At 40.1% G+C, this 22,831-nt stretch overlaps 1 protein-coding gene across 2 annotated transcripts in view; it reads left to right on the top strand.

The window, feature by feature from the left end:
* Positions 1-22,565, top strand: part of efna5b (ephrin-A5b) — a 109,601-nt gene extending 87,036 nt beyond the window's left edge. The window contains exons 2-5 of one of the 2 annotated variants that reach the window (XM_026188778.1): positions 2,995-3,287; positions 16,014-16,079; positions 16,440-16,520; positions 18,048-22,565. In XM_026188778.1, coding sequence (XP_026044563.1) covers positions 2,995-3,287; positions 16,014-16,079; positions 16,440-16,520; positions 18,048-18,172 — 565 coding nt within the window. In that variant the 3' untranslated portion in view covers positions 18,173-22,565. The remainder of the gene's footprint in view (positions 1-2,994; positions 3,288-16,013; positions 16,080-16,439; positions 16,521-18,047) is intronic. The other variant, XM_026188779.1, reaches the window with a different exon arrangement.
* Positions 22,566-22,831: the final 266 nt, after the last annotated feature.

The raw sequence follows: 22,831 nt of genomic DNA on the forward strand, positions 1-22,831 counted from the left end.
TCTCTTAATTTGTTATGACAGATGGCTGAAAAATTCTATACCCTCCACACATTATATCCCTGACTTACATATGCAGAAAAACCTGTAAATTAGTTGGCTTGCCCTTCTGCTCATATTTTGCTCTTCTTGATTTTTTTCTTTTTGGTTATGCCTGTCACTCTTCTGGAAGCTAATGAAGCACTGCTTTAAATTTACATTACATTTGAGCAACATCTTGGTGCTTCTTCATCCAACATACAGACCGATGTACGCTTGGGGAAAACGTCCAAAACATTGCATGATAATGAACAAAGCAGAACTGACTTTTCTAAAAGTTCGTAAGGAAAATGAACACTTTTTACAAAAAATCCATGAAGCTACATCTTGATGAGTCCTTCCCTGAATGGTGATGGAGGTTTTAGAGATTTGACTGCTCACACAATCATGCCATGCACATGCAGCTTTTGTAAAATCTCCTTTAATGATGAATGCATGCTTGAGTAACTCCTGCAAAGATGTGGATTCACCAGGAGCCTGGCAGTGCTATCTGCTGCGTTCAGTCTTGCTGTCTCTTCTTTGTATTCTCTCACCCTCTTTTGGAACCAGGTCCTTTCTGTCTCTGCCTCCCTGTCTGTTTCTCACCCTCGGTCTCTTTCTCACTCGGTGCCATTAGCAGCTTCTGGCTGTCTCACTGCTGTTCCTTTGCCAATGTGCCAGGGTGCTCGCTCATCTGATAACACACACCTAATGTATGTGTGTGCCTGTTTCTAATGGGTGTGCATGTGTGTGAGGGTTTGTACTAGTTTTGTGCTTGTTTCATATACGTGTGTGTGTGTGTGTGTGTGGGTGTATATGTGGGTGGGTGGGTGTGTGACTGAGTAGGTTACATGTTACAAATGCCTGTCCTGTCCCTTTTTATGTGCTCACTCACCCAAACATCCTCTGCTTCATTTGCAGTCAGGGCCACAAGCCACTATTCTGACTGCTGAGGCAGGGAGAGAAGGGCAGCTGAAACATCACACACACACACAGGCACACGCACGCATACAGGCTCCCTCTCTAACACTCTTTCTCGCTCCTGCTCACACACTCGCAGAATGTACACATACACATAAGCTGGGAGGAGCGACCGGGAGAATTTGACCATTAACGCAGTGACATTTTAAAGCAGCGCGAGAGATGCATGGCTCTTCCTGGACCTCCACAGACATGTTTTAAATGAAATGTTACAGATGAGTTGCTCTATGCCTTGGTTGTAAACACCCTCATGCTGATATTTACCCTACTCGGGTAAACACAGAAGAACAGCATTTCATGCTAGCTCATGCTCAAATATACACACGTGCACACAAATATTCCGCGCAGAGCCAGAGGACACACATGATCGCGGTAATGAGAAATGGCTTGGTTCAGTTTTGTTGCTCAATCGTAGCAATAATTGTTCCATTACACCAACATGAAGAAAGTAACAACTAAAAGGCCCCAAAACCAGATTTTTTGCTAAAATGGCTATTTGATCTTCAGTATCAGGCGCCTGGTTTTCATTGTGATTGTTATTCTCTGCAGAGTGACCAGATAAACTGCAGACTGATGCGAGCCAAGCAGGATTTCAATACATGTGTTTGATTATAGGAGCTTCAATCTTTAGAGGCAGAACAATAGAGCTGGAGTTTTCGAAATGAGAAATCAAATAAGTGGTAGGAAAGACAGTGAAAGCACGGTTTCAGCATCCTTTAAAGGCAGTATTATGGTATTTTACACCATGAGTTAGAATTTTTTTTGTCATTAATTTGACCTTGTTCTTTCTAACTGCCTATTCGCCATATACAAAGAGACATGCAGTTTTTGTTTCTTTAGAAATACACAATACTTAATGGACATGAAAAGAAAATACTGAATGAGAAAAGGTCACTATGCTGCTTTGGTGCCTTAAATCTAAGCCTAAAAATTCTTATATAAAATGAATTTGTCCTGTCGTACGCTTCTTGCCTGTTGTGGGGGTTGAAGAGTTCTTCCCATAGACAGCAGATGCGATTTTTTTTAATTATAAGTTTAATTATAAGATCCAAACTCTTGTAAGGTTGTGCTCCCACGACATTTAACCAGGGCCTCGCCTCACGCCACCTGGTTTCTCTGTGAAGCGAGTCAGTCACGCCAGCTGCGTAGGAATTGTCAACTCTGCGGTTCACATTATCACTCTGTTCTGCTTCAAGTGTGTGCGTGTGCCTAATTGGGGCATCCCTAGCAAGCTTACAGGTGTTTGGCATTTTCTCTCCAAACCCCCTCGTGACCCAGAGGTTAGGGTCACTCCACCCTGGGTCAACGAGAGCACTCGCAATGCAGAAAATGCTCTCTGATTTTGGAGGATGTGAAAATTCCACAGATAAGAGGGCTGCGTGTTGGGCAGCAGAGACTGTGGTGAGATTGTGTGCATGTTAGTGCTAGCCTGTGACAATGTGTGGCCTTTTGATGAATCTCCCTGTATGTATTGAAGCCCTCTGACCCTGCGTGGCCTGTTCTAGATCATTGCTGCTGTAAAAATGCCTCACTGCACAGCCCTCAGAGACAGTCTGGCCCTGTATTTTTCCAATCACTGACATTTACTGGCTGAACCATCCTGCCATCCTATATCTCTGTGACCATTTCTACTCTACTTTTTTTTTTACTGTACAAAAATCCTCAAGCAAATGTATTTTTTTTTTGTTCCAACTCTGAGGAAAACTGTTTGAGGAAAGATGTTTACAGGGAGAGTTGGATACTTCATTTTGCTACCATTCAGAAGGCATATGCACAAGTAAATATTTGTTACAGAGAGAGATTTATAGATAAACCAACCCACTTAGATTTATTGATGCTAGAGGATGAGAGTGTTGGTGCATGCAAATTTTCACCAAATACTGAAAGAGTGCTGCGAGATGTAGCGTGTTCACATAAATCATTCAAAACTAGGTTTGCATTGAAAATAATTTTGAAGGTTAACCCTTTTCTGCCTCCTTCTTTTTTTTTCCCAACCAGGTTCCACCGTGGGGATTACCACATCGATGTGTGCATAAACGACTACCTTGACGTCTACTGTCCTCACTATGAAGACACAGTGCCTGAGGAACGGACAGAGCGCTACGTCCTCTACATGGTCAACTATGATGGCTATAGCACGTGTGACCACACCTCCAAAGGCTTTAAACGCTGGGAATGCAACAGGCCGCACTCTCCGAACGGGCCACTTAAGTTTTCAGAGAAGTTCCAGCTCTTCACTCCCTTCTCCTTGGGCTTTGAGTTCAGACCGGGCAGAGAATACTATTACATCTGTGAGTACCTGCTCTGAATGAGTATATGCTGTGCATTACATCTACAATACACTGTAGAAGAAACAGCAGTGAAATAACAAGAAATGGCACTACTAATACAAGATTTAGGCTGTTTTACATATTAATGTCGCATTAATAATAATACTGTGCTGTCGTGTGATACTTCCAAAAGCTGTTATTTTCAAAAAACAAAAAAACCAACCCAAGCATCCACAGAAAAAATACGAATCCCAAAAAATGTAATTCAACAGGAATAACATACCTGGAAGGCCCTTTCCTGACCCACTGTTTATCTACTACTACAACAGCACGAGAGAGCCGCTATTTCCCAACTATGTTTTCTCAATTTTGCTGCAGAGCTTTGAGGGTGGCATTACAGTGATCCGAGTAGATGCTTTCATGCTCTGCTTTCAGCTAAGCTTTTCACACTGCTCTCGTCAACCACAGAAAACTCTTCCCTAAAATGGCAATGGAATTCATAGGGGAGTTAAATTGAGACAGTCTGAAAGTTATAGCTCTCTTCTCCTGCTTCACAATACTGTATCTTTCAAAAAGGAGTGCCCTGCTCTCTGTATTATATTATTCTTCTGTGTAGCTTGTGTTCGATGTTAAGTTGTCTGCTTCTTGGCATAAGAACTGAGCCTAACTGACTTCATCTGAAGTTGAGGCCCCTGGGAAATGAGCTTTTATCAAAGTAAGGTAATAGGGGAACTGAATGGCACGAGTCCTTCCTCTACAGTAATATATGCACATGGACAGAACATGAGTTATATACTCGTATAGTCACTTTTCTTGGTTAAAGAAAGGTTAAAAAAGAGGTTTCTGTAATTGTCAGCCTGCGGCTTAAATGGAGCTCAGCGCAGCTGTCACAATCCCATGTCCTTTTGTTTTCATCTCCCAAAGATGACTCAGGAGCACAGCTGAACTCTACCTATACACCGCGATCTGTTTTCTAAATTGGCAGGCTTTTATGAAGCAGTTAACCCGACAGCTAACCGACACTTGTGTGCTTTATTCCTTTCACGTGTTTCCTCTTAGGGACTGGAGTAAAAAGAAAAGAAGAAAGGGAGGGAGGGGGAAAAACAACATAACTGTATCTCACTAATGTTTGCTATTGTTTTCGTGCTAAATAGGTGCTGTCAATCTCAAGCTTGTCTATGAAATAATCTTTCCCCGAAGCCTTTCAACAATCAGGTTTTTGGCCATTTATCTGTTAAAAGTAACCAGATTTTCCTTTTCTTTTATAGCCAGTTCACACTGACACATACTAAATCAGGAGGGAGGGGGGGGGGTCTCCAGACTTGGGAGAGTTGATAGGGGTTAGTGTAGGGTTATAAAATTCATCCACTCCCTCAAGTCTCTTTTTGCAATTTTTTTCCCCATTTCTGTTGAGAGATGCTTGTCCTAAGGGCTGGATTAAATTACACTGCGACCGACAGGGCTTCCATGGAACACATCCATTCTGCTATAGCACGCCATATTTTGTTTAGTGGCCCGCGGCTTCATTGGCTATTGAATGATTTCAGCGTATATACTCACTGGCTAGTGTGGCGGATATTAAAGTCATCTACCATGAAGTCATCTGACATGTGATTTCCCACTGTCATTGTGTTCAGCCTGAATGTCCACAGGAAGCAGGGGAGATGGCTGCTAATGGATTGGACAGTCTCTTTAGGAGACGGGATGTAAAGCTGAAGAAGGGATATGGAGAGAGGGAGAGCTAGTCACATTTTTACATCTTTACAATTCATCTGTGGCAGCTTCTGTCATCATCATCATCATCATCAGTGTGATCACCGAATCTTCTTAATACACCAGCGCGACAAAAAATGCAACCTTTTCAGATATTCAATTGTAGTAAAAAAATACAAATTTCTAACGCAGGAAAAACTAAAGTGGCAAAATTAAATCGTAACAGTATAACTTAATCGCTGCAGTGTTCCCAGGGATTGCATTTTTACCTTAACATACAGTTTTTCCCTTTCTAATACTGAATAAAATACTAAATGCTGCAGTAACTGGGAGTCTCTTTTCTTGTTTGCAAATCAGCACCAGGGCATCAGCTGCAATATTTTACAGGCACCTTGAAGTGAAGTCAGCTTTTCAGGCAGATTTCCCTCATGTGCTGTATGCTCGCAAGCCGAGTCTTTATTCAAAAACACTGAACTTTGTCCAGATGCTGGCTGGGTTTTGCCTGCCGTGTGTTTTACAGATAATCCTCTAACTCCATTCAAACGTATGGAGAAAATATTTATTTTCACTTTAACCCTCTGTGTCTAATATTTGGCAAAGTGACACAAATAAGCAATAAAAATAAGCAGGTTTTTTTTTAGCTTCAATTCCCTGTGTTACAAACATACCTATCAGCTTATTGGCTGTTTAGACTAATGTGTTTACAAAACCTTTTTGCAATCTAAACAGGAAGAAACACATCCATCCTCCTTAAACCAATCTTGCTTGCAGATGGAGTGTTTGCTCACATTTCGGGAACTACATTGCAAAAATATCCAGTGAATGTGCACTGAAATCTAATAAATAAACCTGGTTTTCTTGGGTTTGTTGTGTTTTAAGTAAACACCTGAAAACATGCATATTCTCAACCATCTTTCCTTCTCACCTTTTCATGAATGGGAATCTTTGAGCACATTCAGTGTGCCTGCCATTTTCACATGAAATCACAAATACTCTTGTATGGTGTGCAGATAAATTCTAGCGCTAGTGTGGATATAACATAACATTTCAGTTTTACAGCTGTTGTTTATTATCATTTATTAATCTCAGTTAGGGCTTACTATGTTGCGCTAAACCCTAGAATGGAAAAAATGGGTTAGTGGACCATGAGCCTGACAAGATGGCATTATTTCTGTAGCAAAGATTGAGTTGGCCAAGAAAGTTGGAGTTTTAATAGCGTTTAGTGCAGCGTTTTCTCTTCTGCAGGAATATTTTCAGTGTTACAGTTGCAGCACTTTGTCAATGTCTAATGCCATCATTCTTATTTAATGAAGTGAATACACGGTTTAGCTCTTTTTAATGATAATGATGATATTACGTCCTATAGTTTCTGAGATGTGAATGCTTATTCAGCTATGAAACTATCTTGCTGATATTTAACTTGACTGTTATTATGATAGGATTTAGCCAACTACCTTGTGACAATATCCAGTCTCATTATTGTTGCTAATGATGAAAAAGAAAGAAAAAGACTGCTGTCAAATTCTGTGCAACCGCGAGTAAACACTAATTAAACTCTGGCTCGTGCTGCATCTTGTTAGGAACACCTAAGTACTGGCTGTGCCAAAATTTTGTGATTTATTTGAAGCATGAAAAAGTTGATTCCTGTGGGGTTCATGTGGAACGTGAACACGCAGTACATCTGGCTTTTTTAGCTAGCTGTTAGTTATCACACTATGGGGAAAATTGGCACAGTTTAATTAAAAAACCCAAAAAAAACCCAAAACAAAACATCCAAAATTCAAACATGATTTCACTCATTTACTTATATATTTATTCAAATAAATATATATATTTGCCATTTAAAGTGAAAAAACCTGTTATTCTCCATAGTTAGACTGTTGTGTAAATGTATAGTGTGGCATAGCCAACAGAGAAAATCTTAGGCATCATTACCCACTGAAGCTGGCTATGCTGCATAACCGCTCTCAACTGAAATGTCAGTGTGTCCCAAGGCAAAGGTCACTATCCATGAACACACAAGCTGAGGTAAGCAATACTGTGAAAGCGCTCATGTACTTGAGACGTAATAGTTTATCATGCATCCTAGATTTAAAAAAAAAAAATCTGTTCACAATCAATATTCCTCAGATTTGTACTCATTTTGAGTAAGCACAGTCTGTCTCCATACACAACAGAGGCCTTTTATGTAAACGGTGCTGACATACAGTATCAGAATATTAATCTTTTCCTTTCTCTATTAACTTTCTGTAGCCAAATGACCGGAGGGACTAGGGGATGAAAAATTTGCCCTCAGCAACGTGATTGATTTGCTATCTTGTTTGTAGATGAAAATTAAGATGTCAAATCATATTCCTGCAGAGAAAACGCCCCTTAATGGTGTTTTCGCCCTGTGAGTTTGATGCAGGTCGAAGGTTGATTTGTTGCATCTCTGATAAAATTAGAGAGAGGAGACAGGGTTCTGCTGTCATCTGCTTCGAGAACAGAAAGCGCTTAATCAACGCTAGCAGGATGGAGGAAATTCACTAAAATAGAGGTCATAATTCTTCATTGTAGTTTGCGTCATCCTGTTTTTCTCCATTTGAGGCAGTTAATTAAAGATGTAAGAAAACAAGAGTCGGTCAGGAGCCTTATCTTGGTGTACAAGTCAACGCAAAACAGAGTTAACAAAGTAAATAATGGTGAACACATTCAGATGCAGGAGGGGGATTATCTCAATGTTGGTCACATAAGCAGTTCAGCAAAATGCAGTATTCTGCAAGTGTCTGCCTCCATGAATGACAGCTGGGATAAGCCTGGACAGCGGGAGCCCTTCTTGGGTCACAGTTCACAGAGCAGTCTTGGTTTAAGTGGAGCCCATCTCGCTGAATGCTGATGCAAGCACAATTTTCTAATATGGACACAATCCACAATCGTGTATCAGAGTGATTTTAATCAAAAAGGGCAGGTATCCAATATCAGCGGCACCTCACCGCAAGCAGCGAGCGAGCAGAGTTATGATGTTTATTAGGCAAGATTTGTGAGAAAAAGGAAACTACTTGGAGTAACAATGCAGTGGCAGACCGGTGGTTAAAAAGACATTTTCTTGCCGTTTGACTTGCTTGCCTTCATAGACTGGAACTGCTTCTCACAGAACGCACAATCAATAATATCTTTGTGTCTTATCTTGTGGTTATTACAGAAACGAACAGTCCTTTGGAAAGTCTGTGCATGATATCAAATGAACACTTGTTTAATGCGTTATCAAAACCCAGACTGCGGTGGCGATTATATCCATGCTGTATTACAAAATGAAAAACATTTAGCAAAGTTTCAATCAGTCTCCAGATGCCCGTAGGCTAAAATGCGAAATGCTAATGCAACACAAAGCCAAGACTGATCATAAATAGCGAGCTTAAAAAAACAAGAGAAAACATTTGATATTTATAAGGCTTTTTTACAAAATCTCATAAGACATATTTCAGCTTTTCTGGACTGCTACATGCACACAAAGCTTTAACAGATTCTTCAAGACGTGGACTGTAGCTGTCTCGCGATTGACCATAAATCCCGTGATGCGCCATGATCCTTCAAGCCACTCTGGAGAGGAGAGAGAAGCAGAGACAGAGCAGGAAATGGCAGCCACAGAAAAATGGCATTAATGGCAAAAATGAAATAAAGGCGGGGGTGGCGTATGTGCTCTGTGTTTTTCCGGGGCTATGGAAGACTTGCTAATAATGATAAAGAGTCAACTCAGTTCCATTTGTGGTACAAGGAGGTATCCTGCATATGGACGGGCATCATCCATTCAAATGAAAAATCAGGGCTGTCATTGGCATTCAGAAATAATCTGACAACATGGAGTAACACGACACTTGCACAAATGTATACACACTCATCCACATTTTGCATAAATAAACATGGACAGATACACATAACAGGCACCCGGATCCACACTGTCTGGAATGCATTATTATAATCCTGATAGATGGATATACATTCCACCACTATCTCCCCTGGTTACTATATCATTTATTGTCTCTCTCTTATATCTAATCCTCTCCTTTGGGTTTAATACAGTACTCCCCACTATAGACACAGACATATAAACGTGGACATGGGAAGGTGTGCTGTCACTAAGCTGTGTGCATTTCAGCCTGTTAGAAGCATAATAGAGTCATATGTTATTAGTTTGAAGCCAGGGCCTTCCACCGAGGGTCTTGTTAGAATACCTGCTCAAGTACAAACTCAGTGGGACTGCACGTTTAACAAACTTTACGTAAGAACAGGAGGCAAATCATCGTTCAATAACCTCAGTGAAAAAAATAAATTAAAAAAAGCCACAAATCGCACAACATTTGTCCTATAATCCTTTAAATCTTAATAACAGAGCCACGATTTCCACAATGACCACCAGAACATTTATTAGAAGTCCCAGATTTACAAAGAAGACAGAAGTCGACGGCTTTTCTGCAGGAGTCAGTTCAGATTCAGGGATTTTTTTTTTTTGGGGAGCTTGTACTTAGCAGCTGCCAATGGCACTGCTTTTTTAATTAAGTGTCCTCCCTGTGCCTCTTTGGCACTAGATAAGCTCAGTGTTTTTGCCTCCCAGAATGCATGCCACAGATACAAATGCATAGGTTTGATTGTTTGATTATTTGTTCTAAGTGATTAATACATATTTTGAGTATTCAAAAACTAAATTACTACTAATAAGAGACTGTGGAATGATTTGCTCTCCAAAAACATGGTTAACAGTAAAGGGACTGGTTCTTATATGGCACTTTTGCACTCTACTTGAGCACAGGGAGCACTTTATCAAACATGCCTTATTCACACCAGAATTTCCCCCCCACTACACTCTAAGCCTTTTGTACCCAATATTCACACTTTGAATAGAGCAAATAGGGTTCAGTGTCTTACCCAAGATATTTCTGTCAAAGTACGGATTTTAACATTCAACCTGGAGCAGCCAGGAATTGAACAATCAACATTCCAATAAGTAGATTACCCGCTTTACCTCCTGAGCTACAGCCACCCCGAAAACATACATAAATAAATGCTTTTTCTATCTTCTTGTCTACAGTATTTCATGACCGAAGTCCTTCTGGGTGTTCTTGGTGCCTTAATGAAGATACAGATTTCTCAAATATGTTACCTATCTCTATCTGTATATCAAACACATTGGTAAATGTGTCAATTCAATGTGCTGGGTTCTATGGGAAAAAGAATGCCAGGCAGAGCTGAGCTGAAGTTTTGGATTACTATCTCAAAGTCTTAACTCAGTCAAAAAAATATTTTGAAATACCCAATTTAAATTTTTGACAGAATAATGACACATTTTGACTTACAGATGGCTTCTTTTTTTATTTTTTTCCCCAGTCGTGGAAACAAGCCTGCACATGTTTTGGATGAGATCCAATAACGCAAAAATAAACTGGTTTTGGTCATGACAAGCTCACTGGAACTTCAGGCATCCATTTTTTTTAAAAAAAATAAATTGAAAACAGTCAATCAGTTAGCTAGCCTGTTGGCCAGACTTGGTTAATAATAGACCATGAGTGAACTCATGGCATACTTGTTGACAGCCCAGAGAAAGCAAGGCGAGATAGAAAAGTCTCTAATCAAGTTATCCGAGTTTGACCGCCCCTAAAGTAGTCATCACAACGCCTGCCAGAAAACAGAGTGGCTGTGAAAAGCCAAGAGATCAGTGGAAAAATAGGGCAGGCGAGGGCTGTGAATCAAAGTGCACACGGCTCCTCTCAACCTATTATGATTCATGCACCTAACAGCCATCTTCAGGAACTGATTATGATTCACAATCCCAAAGTCAAGGACATTCTATCCCTGGCCATTAAACCATTAACAGATATAGTACTGTGCAAAGGTTTTGCTAAAAGCAAATTGGGTTTGCTTAACTCCCACTAAGGCTGCCTCCCTTGCTTCTGTTTCCTCACGTAATCCTAGACTGAAATGATAATGTTGAGCTGAGGGCTCTTTATCGCCACGGTATCTACTGCAGGACTCGTTGCTCAGGATAGTTTTTAACTGCGTGATGCATAAAAACCTAAACATCTATAACCATTGTGTAGCACAGTACAGTGTTAATCTGCAAGCGACTGTGTTTAATTGGTTAATTCTTGTATATTTTTCTCCTTTATTCTTCCGTTGTTACAGTGCACACATTACTGTACTGTACACTCGCGCACACACACACAGAGCCTCACAATTTTGCTCATTTATTCAGTGGGTGGGTACTTGGCCATAACAATAATATTATGATCCTACGTGAGACACTAAGTGTAGTAATGAACCATTATTATGCACAGACTTATTATTCTGTAACTGCCTTAAAACGCCGAACTCCACCATAGATTAATAAATCATCCATTTTATTGTAATTTGAGTGCAAAGACATGAATCGGTTGATGAAATTGAAGGGTTTTCAGACTTTCAATCACTCGCTTTTCATTTTCAAGACGACAAGAGTAATTTGTAAGAGCGTCATTATGTGGTCTTCCACAAAATTATGATGCTGGATGCACTTTGACAAGGAAATAATTGTATCCTTACACAAGTGCTCTGACATTCAGTAGTGTGAGGAAAGTGTTGCACTGTATAATTAGGCGTTATTGATTGCATCTAACTTCCCCTTCTCAACTTATATTTCTCTCAGTGTTTTCCTCATGGCTTGTGACCTTGTCCCAATTGCACAAGTGGCAAAAGGAATGACTTTGGTGCACTTTTGCCAACGATTGAAATATACAAGGAAGGAGCAAAAGGCCAGCTATCACCAGGGGGAGAAGTTTATGTTCCCTCTGATGCATGAATCCAAACCCTCCTCTTTTACTGCTCCTCAGCTCCCTCATTCCCTCCCATTGTGTGTTCGCTGTAGTAGCATCTGGTTAATGGGCCTCTTCAGTCGATAGTCTCTTCCATCTTCTTACACACACATACAGATTCTGTGTATAAAGGCAAACACACATACGCATTCACATTTTTTTTTTAAAGCCTGTAAATAGATACATTTTTGTCCTTTTAAGTCTGCTGCTTTATAAGATGTGGGAGAATAATTTCTGAGGAACATTTAGCCATTATGTGTATGTCAGTGCATATGGACACTTTATTGAACACGTGTTTCATACAGTCAAGTGTGCGCTGTTGTTTGCAACGAAGAGATTATTCTGAACAATGAAACAGTTCATATTTCTTATTAGAGGGGTCATGCAAGCATTCTCTCTCTAAAAAATTAAATAAATAAAGCAAGTCTCTTGAATTAAAAGTTTTCTTTTGTTTATTTAGTCCAACATTGTTCTTTTTTCAGTGAAAGCTAATAGATGCCACAAGTAATTTCTGGTCTCGGAATAGCAGATTCCTGGGAAGGAGGCTGTATAAAAGAAACATATAGATGCTGGCATATAGTTTTTAGAAAGTGAAGCTTTTCGTTTCTTCTCCCCTGTACACAATTTTATGTAAATTCAGAATCCTGAACTTTTGGACATACACTCTAAGCTTGCATGGGGTAATTCACATGGGTAATCCTACTAAATGAAAGACAAAGCCAACGGGCTGTTTTTCTCCGAGCTTGAAGAATTAGCTAACGAGGAATGCTCGGAGCTGGACACAACATTAGACTTTCCAGTTTAACCCCTCCCATCTAACAAATAAGCAGTGATCTAAGGAATGGAGCGCCATTATTAAAACCAGCTGGAGACTTGACACAGGCTACAGGCACGCTAACATCATGCTATTCATGTTACACGTTCACATGATCCTGTACAAGTCTGTGCAAGGTTTGACTTTTGTAACTGAAACCGAAGGAATGCCTTTCTGCGTAACGCTGTTCTATAAAATGCTGACAGTTTGTTGTGACAGTATGATTAGCTTTGGTGGACATCTGGGCTAAGTATGTTCAGTGGATTTTTGTGTGTGTGTGTGTGTGTGTGTGTGTGTGTGGAATTGACCACTACAAACACAGCAAACTTAAACATACGGGTGAAAAGAGGAAACTTTTTCATTAGAAATTAGTTAAAGACTGCCCGACTGCATTAGGCTTTGTGGTTGTGCTGATACTGGCAAACACTCAAATGTTTAAAATGTTCAGTGGTTATGAGAAAAGCTCAGATGACACAGATTTGATGTTTACAAAATGACAAACAAAACTCACCCTGCATTGTTCCCCCTCCCCCCATTTCACCTGCTAGATGATGGATAACCCATATGCTATGTCAATTTTAGCTTCTGTATTTAGACATCTTTGCTTTTAGCTTTCTTTCAAGATATTTATTGGTTATTCGTCATGTCTGGAATGTAATCTTCCAGTGAAAGACATAGGAAATGTGTTTTGTAGATAAAATTTCAGTTACAATAAAGCTTGGCTTGGGCTGTGATTGAAACAATACTGCTCCTAAGCTGCACTGAGCCCACCTGTTTGTTCTTCTGTAATTGGATTCTGCTTCATTCCATTTGCCTTAATGCTGATGCATAATGCAGTGTACTGAGGGAACCGGCCATTACCAGCTAGGGGACAGGGCACGGTGGAGGTAACCCGACCTCCCTCTCACCAATCCCATCTTGGTACATCTAGGGCCTCTGTCCTTCAAAGCAGCCACTTGCTTAGGCTGGATGGATTGATAGTTGGATTGTGGGCCTGAAGGGAGCCAGAATAGCAGGTGTTGATGTTACAGCCTACAAGAACAATAAGCTGGCCCTCAGCAGCTTGTTAATCTAAAATAAGCAGGCACTGGTGTGGACAGTTTGTGCCCAGGTGGCAGAATCCTCATCAAATAGCGAGCATTACGAGCTGCTACTGAAAAGAGAATGCAAAGCCAAAGCTCAGTCTTTACGATGTAGACAAAAATGTACATTTACATGCAGTGCACCCATGATCGGTGCACTCATTTAATCAACTCTTGAAATAATCTAGATGGTCATATTCTATATTCATAATATTAGTCAAGATAACATAAAAATTAATTACTCATGCATTATTTCTATTGCGTAAGAGGCAGATATCATGTTCTAGCCAAGTCGATGAACATCCCAACAGCATGACAGAGATGCCCACATGCGCTTTGCTGTTTTCATCAGGGCCATACTTCTCTCATGATCAGCTGCCTTTGTTAAGTGGCTAGTGTCGATGGCTGTGACTGAACTCTGCCCACAACAGTGATGAAGATAAAACATCTGGAGATGGTGTGCGGCTGTTTGGGCGCATATGTGCGCACACTGAGAATGAGAGGATAAAGAAGTGCAGCAATAAGAAGAGTGACATAAATTGCGTGGGCGCTGGTGTGTGTATGTGACTGAGTGGGTGAGCGACGTCGGCCAAGGTTCATTAGCGTTCATCGGCTGCCTCCACACCGAAATAATAAGGTCCTCTCTTTCTCTTTCTCTCTCTTCCCTTCTGCATCTGCTGAATATGAACTGAGCTGTGAAAAATAGTGTCTGATCTCAGGTCACCTCTCCTGTACAGTGATATATGACGGAGATGCGGGTAACAGTTGATGAAGTGACAACATTAAATTGGTAACGCTGAGGTTAAAAATCAAAAGGGAGCGAGAAATCCTGATGAGCTGCACAGAAGGCGGATGAGTATGCGGCGTGTTTTTGATAAGAAAACTGTCGTCGGGATTTTAGGGTGACTCAGGAGACGAGAGCGTGCAAATGCAAGAAAAGAACGGGTCAGATGAGATGGAAAGTCATTAGAAATAATTCTCTTAATGAAAACATTTCCCGGCTTCAGGGACGGCTCACGGCTTTTTTTCCACCACCTTCAGAAAAAATGGATGCTAGCGCATTCATTGGAGCAATGTGTACAGAGACTGTTTTTTTTTTTTTTTTAATGAAAAATATTCTTCAGATACGGCGGTTTATAGAATAATAAAAAAAAGTTATTTAAGAGGATATGCAGAAGAGGCAGTGAAAGTGCTGGAAAGGGGGAAAAGGAGGAAAGCGATTTTGAAATTGAATCCTGACTTCACTGCATCAGACTGATCCACAGAAAACATAAAATAATGCGAAAAGACACCTTAGTGGACAATATGGTCTCACTGGAGCTGAAGGGGATAATAGAAAGAAGAACTAGTAAATAGCATGAATGTATCGCAATAGTGGCAAAAGCCGACTCTTCTTTTTTCTGCTCTGACCCCAGACAATAAAATTTATTGCTAAACTACTACATGTTATCTTACCATGATGGATGCAGGCAGAACTCACCCACTAGACTTCAGCTGACATGTGTTTGACCCCTATCCTCGTCTACAGGAGACAGCACCTGGTGCCTCAACACAACGCCATTAGTGGTCAACCACACACACACACACACACACGTTTGCACACGCTCCCTTTGAGATATTTTTAGGGGATGTGATACAACCACCATGGTAGCTAATGCTGAGAGATTCACACCCCGTGGACTTGACAGGAAGGGATCCATTTCCTGACAGGAACCGCAAACCATCCACACATGTAGCACATACTGTACATCCTCGCTGTGTGAACTTTGCGCTCCTGAAAGAAGATTGATGTGTTTCTATAGGAATACATAGAAATGTGTACATTTAAAGTATCTGCATGAGAGTCTTTAACCAGGTTAAATGATGAGAATTATGTTGATCCCACATTGAGCTAGTGCCAGTTTTTGAATCTCAAAATGGTACAATTAAACTGCGAGCAAAGCACTCCACTTTCCCTAGAGTGATTTCTTCAGCACATCTGTAAATACTTTCCAGCTGTAATCCCACAAGAACCGCAGCTAATGCCATAAAATCCACTTACGAGTCAAAACGAACTATTAAGGTTTGTGTTTTTCTTAATAAATTACCTCACTTCTAGTTGTTGTCTACGGGAAAATAAATATATTCATAACACAATCATTACATTATTATAAGACATGCATGGGGTTAGGTTAATTGGTGATTCTAAATTGGCTGCGGGTGTGAGTGTGAATAGATAAAATACACAGTTGCATTGTTTGTTCATTGTTTACTGTATATATCTGATGCTATATAGTATTGAAAGCACCATCTTTTTACCTGTGTCTATTTTCTCCAGCCTCCACTGTTGCTGAAAATGGGAAAAAAACCTGCTTGAAGCTCAAAGTTTTCGTCCGACCAGCAAGTAAGTGCAACACAGGGCTTTGTAACCGAGCTTCTTGAAGTAGCCGGTTGGAGTGAAAATCAAAGCACTTTATGTCCACTTGTCTGGTTACCTCACTACCTTGAGCTCACTGTTGAACATAGCTCTTTCACTTATCACAGCACTGGTTGATTTGCCAAAAAATAAGTAAATTTGAAAACATGAAAATGATGATAGACATTCACGTCAAATAAAATAATCTGAATATCTGAATGTTGCCATGAGCTTTGTTGCTTGAGATGTTTATTTTGAGGGCTTGGGGGTGTTGGGGGCTACAAATGTCACTAACCTATTTGGCACATACCTCTAATGATTTCTCATTCTCCCTATTTTCTGTTATAGACAGCTGTGTGAAAACTATAGGTGTACATGACCGCGTTTTTGATGTAAACGACAAAGTAGACAATACATTAGAACCACGAGGTTAGTATGGCTTCCTGCTTTTTTGATTCACTTCTGTATGAGTTCCAGCTATCTGTATATGTGTACCTTTTTCTGTGCCTCTTTCTTTTATGATGCTGATCTGCCCTTGCCTATCTGTCTGTATAATGCTTCTTTTAAGCTGCTTTTTCTCCAGAATATCAAAGTGGTGTCACGTTACTGCTGCTGCATACATGATGTAAAATGCTGCTCATGTAATATTCCCAGCTGCATGTTGTGGTCAATGCCACAACATGCAATCTTTATGCTTACTAAAATTCTTCTGCCTGTATTTTAACTAAGAACGTCAGTTTTAAAAACCATTAAATAATATGAATGCAGTAGGCACAGCCACACAGTAGCTATACATTTGGCAAATTTTAATCTTTTTCTTTACTCTTGACTGACTTGCTGTTGGCTCTGTAGCACAGCATTGATTATTTTCTGTGCTCAGAACGCACAGCAGTTTTATGTCTTCATATATCAGCCTAACCCAGTCTCTGAACTGAAACACTCCACATCACCCACATGCTGTTGTCTCATTCCCAGCACCAGCTCACCGCAAGGTCTGAAATAACAAAAAGACTACCCCACTGTCTATATTTTTTATTTATATATAGATATATACAGTGATATGATCATTGATCACAAAAAAAGGATTCTGTCATTTGAAAATGAGATCTGCTGCATTCTGAAATGTCTTCACCGTGAAGATAAGATATTATGATACCTAAATGGGACACAAATACACAAGTCCAGGCAGAGCAATACTACATCCTAGGGCATGTTTGATACCCATCTGCTTCTCCCCCCTTTGCCCGTCTTAAAACCCTGCCTGCATCCTCAATGGCTGGCTCTCATCTTGCAAGCTTCTTTTGGCTCATTTCCCTGTTATGCCTTCCAAAGGAGAAACATGAAAACATTAATTCGTCAGCTGTTGTCGCCCTGTCTCTGCCCAATTTCTACCGCACACACACAGACACACAAACACAACTTTGTATAGTTATGTAACTGTCCAGTCCTCTGTTCTGTCTATCTGTCCTTTGCTGTGCATGGTTCAGCTCCTTTCCCATGGTGCGGTGGGCACATGGCTGCTCACAGATACTGATGCCACTGCCAGAAAAACACAGGGGGCAGCTCACCTGGGAGATGAATTCAAAAATGTTTCTGACATTGAGAGTAGAAACATTATATAGCAACTGAAGTTCATATGGCAACTCAGACTTTATGGCACAAACCCAAACATCTATGCTTTTCACTAACTGGTGAAAAGTATTATTGGTAAATAAGAAATATTCTCACACTACAAATGTGAATGCACTGCCCAGGACACACACAAAAAAGTCACAGACTCTTGATATTTTCTTGGACCACCTGATGATTGTGACTTTTTTCTGGCCTGGGAGTGTATTTGAGAATATGTTCACTGAATAAGCTTTTGTGTGTATGATGCACTGTTAAGAGAAATCTGCATGTACCATAGAATTCACTTCTATTTCTTCTTCTTCTTCCTTTCTTTAAATCCTTTAGACGATACCAGCCATGAACCGGCTGAGCCTTCACGAAGTGAAACAAATGATGTGCCACGCCTCCAGAAAACAAGTCCGCTTCTGGCTTCGATGCTGATCTGCTTAGCAGCACTCTCCACTTTATAGCGCCTCCCTCTGTCCCGGAGGTCATTTACACCTAGCGTGGCCTGAACCTGCCCAAGGCTGCAGGGTAGGGGGTGGGATTTGGGTGGATTGCATTTGCTTGTTTGGGCATAAAAGCAGGCTTCTCAAGGAACCCTCTATTTTTTTCAGAAAAAAAAAATATTTAAGTGGTCTTTCTCCGTCTGTGAGTGAAAAAAAAAAAAGTTGATGTTAGAAGCGGGAGAAACAGTTCCCCCCCTTAAACCTTCAACTAAGATGCCAAATCCTGTTTGACACATAGTGATTCTTACTTTCCCGTGACTTTTGACATCCCTTTACATTATGTTTCTGTCATGGCAACGCTGTTTAGACATACACATATACACACACTTTACATAACACACGACATTACAGTGCCGCAGAGTCAAATACAAAAAATATTGACATCAGCATTGAGCAGGAGTAGAGTTGTTATACAGTAGCCAGTTTTACATAGTAGGACAGTGAAGATGCTAGGTCTTAGAAATGACTGTACATACGCAAACAAATAATCCTGAGACCTCTCAAGGAGCCTTTCAGAATATATTTTGATTGTTCTGTTGGGTCATTAAAAGAAAAAAAAAAAGATTTTTGCATCTCCGTTCGTCTAGAGTTTTTTTCAATTAAGTAAGAAAAGCTAAGAGTTAAAGACGTAAGAAAAGAAGTGTGAAGTTTCAAGCAGAAGCAAGACGATAAACCTGAGCACTGAAAATTAAATGCCCGGTATGCACCTTAGCCCAACAGGTCTTCAGACTATGTTGGTTCAAAGACGGTCTGAAGATTATTTGTCATTCAATCTCAGATTTCCCTTGAAAATAGAGTGTTTGTATATTTTGGATAAGCTACTTAAAAGGTTTAGCGAATCTTTGAGTTAATAAAGGTAAAAACCATGAAAGTCTGCTCAACAAAGCATTGCTCTGGCTAACAAAGCAACTAAATTGAAACTTTCTCACCAGACATTTTTTTTTGTTTCGGCGGATATCAGGATCAAAAATCAATACCTTCTCAAAGTTGATCGTGCAATTTCACAGCAGCGGTCACAGTCATTTTATACAATGTTTACTGAGCTAGGCAGCAATTTGTTCTCTCTATTCAGTTTGAGAATTAGTCAATATTAACACTCCCATAAACATTTGCATCCACAGCCCCCCCACCCCTCTATTGACTGTTAAAAGAATTGTTTGAAAATGATTTGCAGCTTTATTTTTTACATCTCTATAATAATACAGGTTCTAAAACTGTAGGACTTTTGTACTGTGTGACATCAAGCTAAATAAGAAATATGAAAGAAATCGTGGGAAACTGTTTGAAAATACATTTCCATTATTAGTGCCATATTTTTCCTTGGATCCCTGTCCCATAAGTGTAACCACAGCCTTGACTCATACAGTAGATTTACGTAAAAGTGAGATTTTTTTTAGAGCCAGCTCGTTGCATTAGCTAATGCATAGCTTGTGTTTGCCGTGTGAATAACAACAACAAAATCCATTAAATTCTAGGCAACGCACTGCTTTATTTAGTCTGGCCAGGTTTGTGTTAGCACTTAAATTTAAAGGAATTCGCTGTGACATAATGATATTCAGCTTCCTTCAACTCCCGCTGATGCACATGGTGAGTTAGCATAAAAAGCTTTTATGTTTTTTTTTTTCCTTTTTCTTTTCAGATTGACTTATTTCTTAGTTTTAAAAGAAGTCTGAACACACAGGAAACGTGCGGCAACTGACTTCCCTTCAGAGCCGGGTTCTTGCACGAGAAACAGGGCACCAATTGGTCTTGAAATATGGATTCAGAAATGTAGAAAAATAGCAAGAAAAGGAGCAAAGGAGCAATTGCATGTCCACCTTCAGCTTCTTGTGTTACTGGTTTAAGTGACTCTTTAATGAGGTTCAAAATGACAGGCATGTGGACCCCATGTTGTGGCAAGGGGAGTTATTTCTGGTATTAAAAATAGATGCTGGAAGGCCTGGGGGGTCTCGGGGGGAGGTAGATTTCCGCCGTGGGGGGTTTTAAAGCACCAATGACCTTGCAGTTTGAGAGAATTGGTGAGTGAAGGAGACAGAAAGACTTAAAGTGAGAGAAACACACACACACACAGATGGAAAGACATGAGAAGTAGCTGAAGGTAGTGTGACTAGAGTGCCTAAAAAGTAAAAAATAAAAATCCAAACAAAGTGACAAAAAATAAAAGAATCCATTCAACACTACTGGAACAAACACCTTCTCTGACAAACGTACGTTCAGTAACATTCAGTCTCAAAGGCACATGGTAATGGTTTTGCTTTGTGGCTGCCTTTTTCTGTCTTTATTACTAGAAAGACTGCCTTTGCCTTTTGCCATTAGTTTTTTGGGGGGGTTTTGGTAACAATGCTATTACAGTGGAATAGCAGCTCGGCTGTGAGGGGTGACAGGAGACATGCCATTTAATGAGGTACTAATTTTCAGGATAACACCACAGGGAATGAGCACTGCATATGATTCGAAATGGATGCTTGCGAGCAGATTAACAATAGACTTTTATCGGAAACCAGCTTCAATTGTACTCTTATTAATTACTTAATTACCAATGGTATTTGTCATTATTGCTATCATTGTCATGATTTATTCTGTACACACCTTAACCTGGGAAATGAGGATCAACTTATATACTGGATACTGTGTATCCTGAGGTAGTCAACCATAAAACATGTAGTGTTAGGTTAGTATCCGTTTTGTACCTTTCTGGAGGACAAAAGAAAAAAATGAGATACATCATTGTTAAATCTGTATAATTATTATTGTTATGATGATGATGATTATGACTATTATTATTAGGAAAACTTCTTGATGTAAATAGTGTTTGATATTAAAGTATTAATTTGGTTCTTATGTCTTTTCTAAAAAACAAACAAACAAACAAATACCATATTATCTCGGGGTTTTGCGGAGTGTGTACTGTCTTCAAACGATGCATTGTGTGTTTTGATACTCAATGCCTAATGAAACTTTGAGCTAATACACAGTGGAAACCTGTGGGCGCTGAACACGTATCGGTGAACAGCAGGCTGGACTTTAGCCAACAGGAGGCTCATCTCTTACATGTTTCAAACCAGTCACCAACCACCACGTCTTCATGTCAGGATCCTGCCTTGATAAGAAACATTTGGGACTTAATGGGTGGCCTATTTGTACTTTTTTTTGCCTTCAGTGTTTGAAAGCATGTTGGTCAGCTCAAAAATCAGCCATAACTGGACTGTTGGCTTTTTAAAAAGAAGGATCTCACCAGTTTCATTATGTGGCATGCGCATGAACTTGATGACATGTTTAAAAAAAAATCATTTGGAAAAAAAAAAGTTTTCTTCTGCTGTTATTTTCTTTTCCTTTATGATGTATTAGATTTTCATGTTCATGTTGTGCGATTTCTTTTTTGGTTTTTTTGCATCCCCATTTGAGTGCTGTCATTAAACTGTGTAGTTACGCAAATGTACATAACAAATATCATTTTTGTGAGGTTACAGTGGGGTCAGTCATTTTGTAGTTCAAAAGCAACTTTAAGTTTTTTTTTAATAAGAATGACTCTCTGTATCCATCTACTGAAGTCATCCCATGTAGCTGCACTCTGTCTTCTCTGACTAGTCATTCACTTTCTGCTCTCCCAAGAGGAGGTGTTTGGGAGTGTATACATCGTGTGGATGTTTTTCAGTAAAAAAAAAAAGAAAAGAAAAAAGAAAAGGAAAAAAAAAATGTGTGTGACCTGTAAGTTTGGTGTGTGCATGTCTCATTTGCTGTTGCTGCAGTGAATGGGAAGCGGCAACCCTCTTTGGCAGCAAAGAGTGTTTCCCATGCCTTAGCCCTTCAGCCTCTGCCCTGGCAGCCCGGTCTGTGTACAAGACGCTTTCTGCCATTGTGCTTTTACACGGAACAGCTGCTGGCGTCGAAGAGACTACGACGGGGCCCTTCACTTTCTCTCCCTTTTTAACAACCCTAAATCACTTGTCACTACGGTAGACATTGGTCCCGGGCACAGTTCAAGGATTAGCGCACCCCCTTCTACCAATCCAAAACCGGATTGTTAGCGGGGTAAAGCCCATCATCGATCCAGGTTCCGTGGGTTCTCAGCTCGCCTCTTGCTGATGAGCCACTTCTTCATTTTATGTCTCATTCTTCTTGTACTTGTATAACCCCACCCCCCACCGCACCGCACCACCTGCTATCTTTCTTCCTTCACCTCTGAACTCAGCTCCCACTTTGCCATCAGTGGGGAAAGTTTCCAACCTGCTCTTTTACATTATATAAACAAAAATTAAAAATGGACAAAAAATGATCTGTATTTGTATATACACATGTCTGAGCTACTATGAGTACTACAATAAAACACAAATCCATTGCTTTGCTGACTGTGCTACTGTTTTTCTTTTTTTTTTTGTAACTCATTTTACAAAGGTGTGGAAACTTAATTTAAACGTACGTGACCATGGTGTATTAAGAAGTACTGTATTAGGGTTGTTTATTGCAGTAAACATTCCTACTGTAACTAATAGAGAAAATGAACATACTCCTCTGACACTCGGGCAAAATCATGTCTCATTATGTGCCAAATTGAATGTCATCAGCGTGCGCACACACACTTCTCTTTAGGTTTCTCCCTATCTGTGCCCCTGCCTAGCT

The sequence above is a fragment of the Astatotilapia calliptera genome, chromosome 12 (genome assembly GCF_900246225.1).
Source record: "Astatotilapia calliptera chromosome 12, fAstCal1.2, whole genome shotgun sequence".
NCBI classification, from domain to species: domain Eukaryota; kingdom Metazoa; phylum Chordata; class Actinopteri; order Cichliformes; family Cichlidae; genus Astatotilapia; species Astatotilapia calliptera.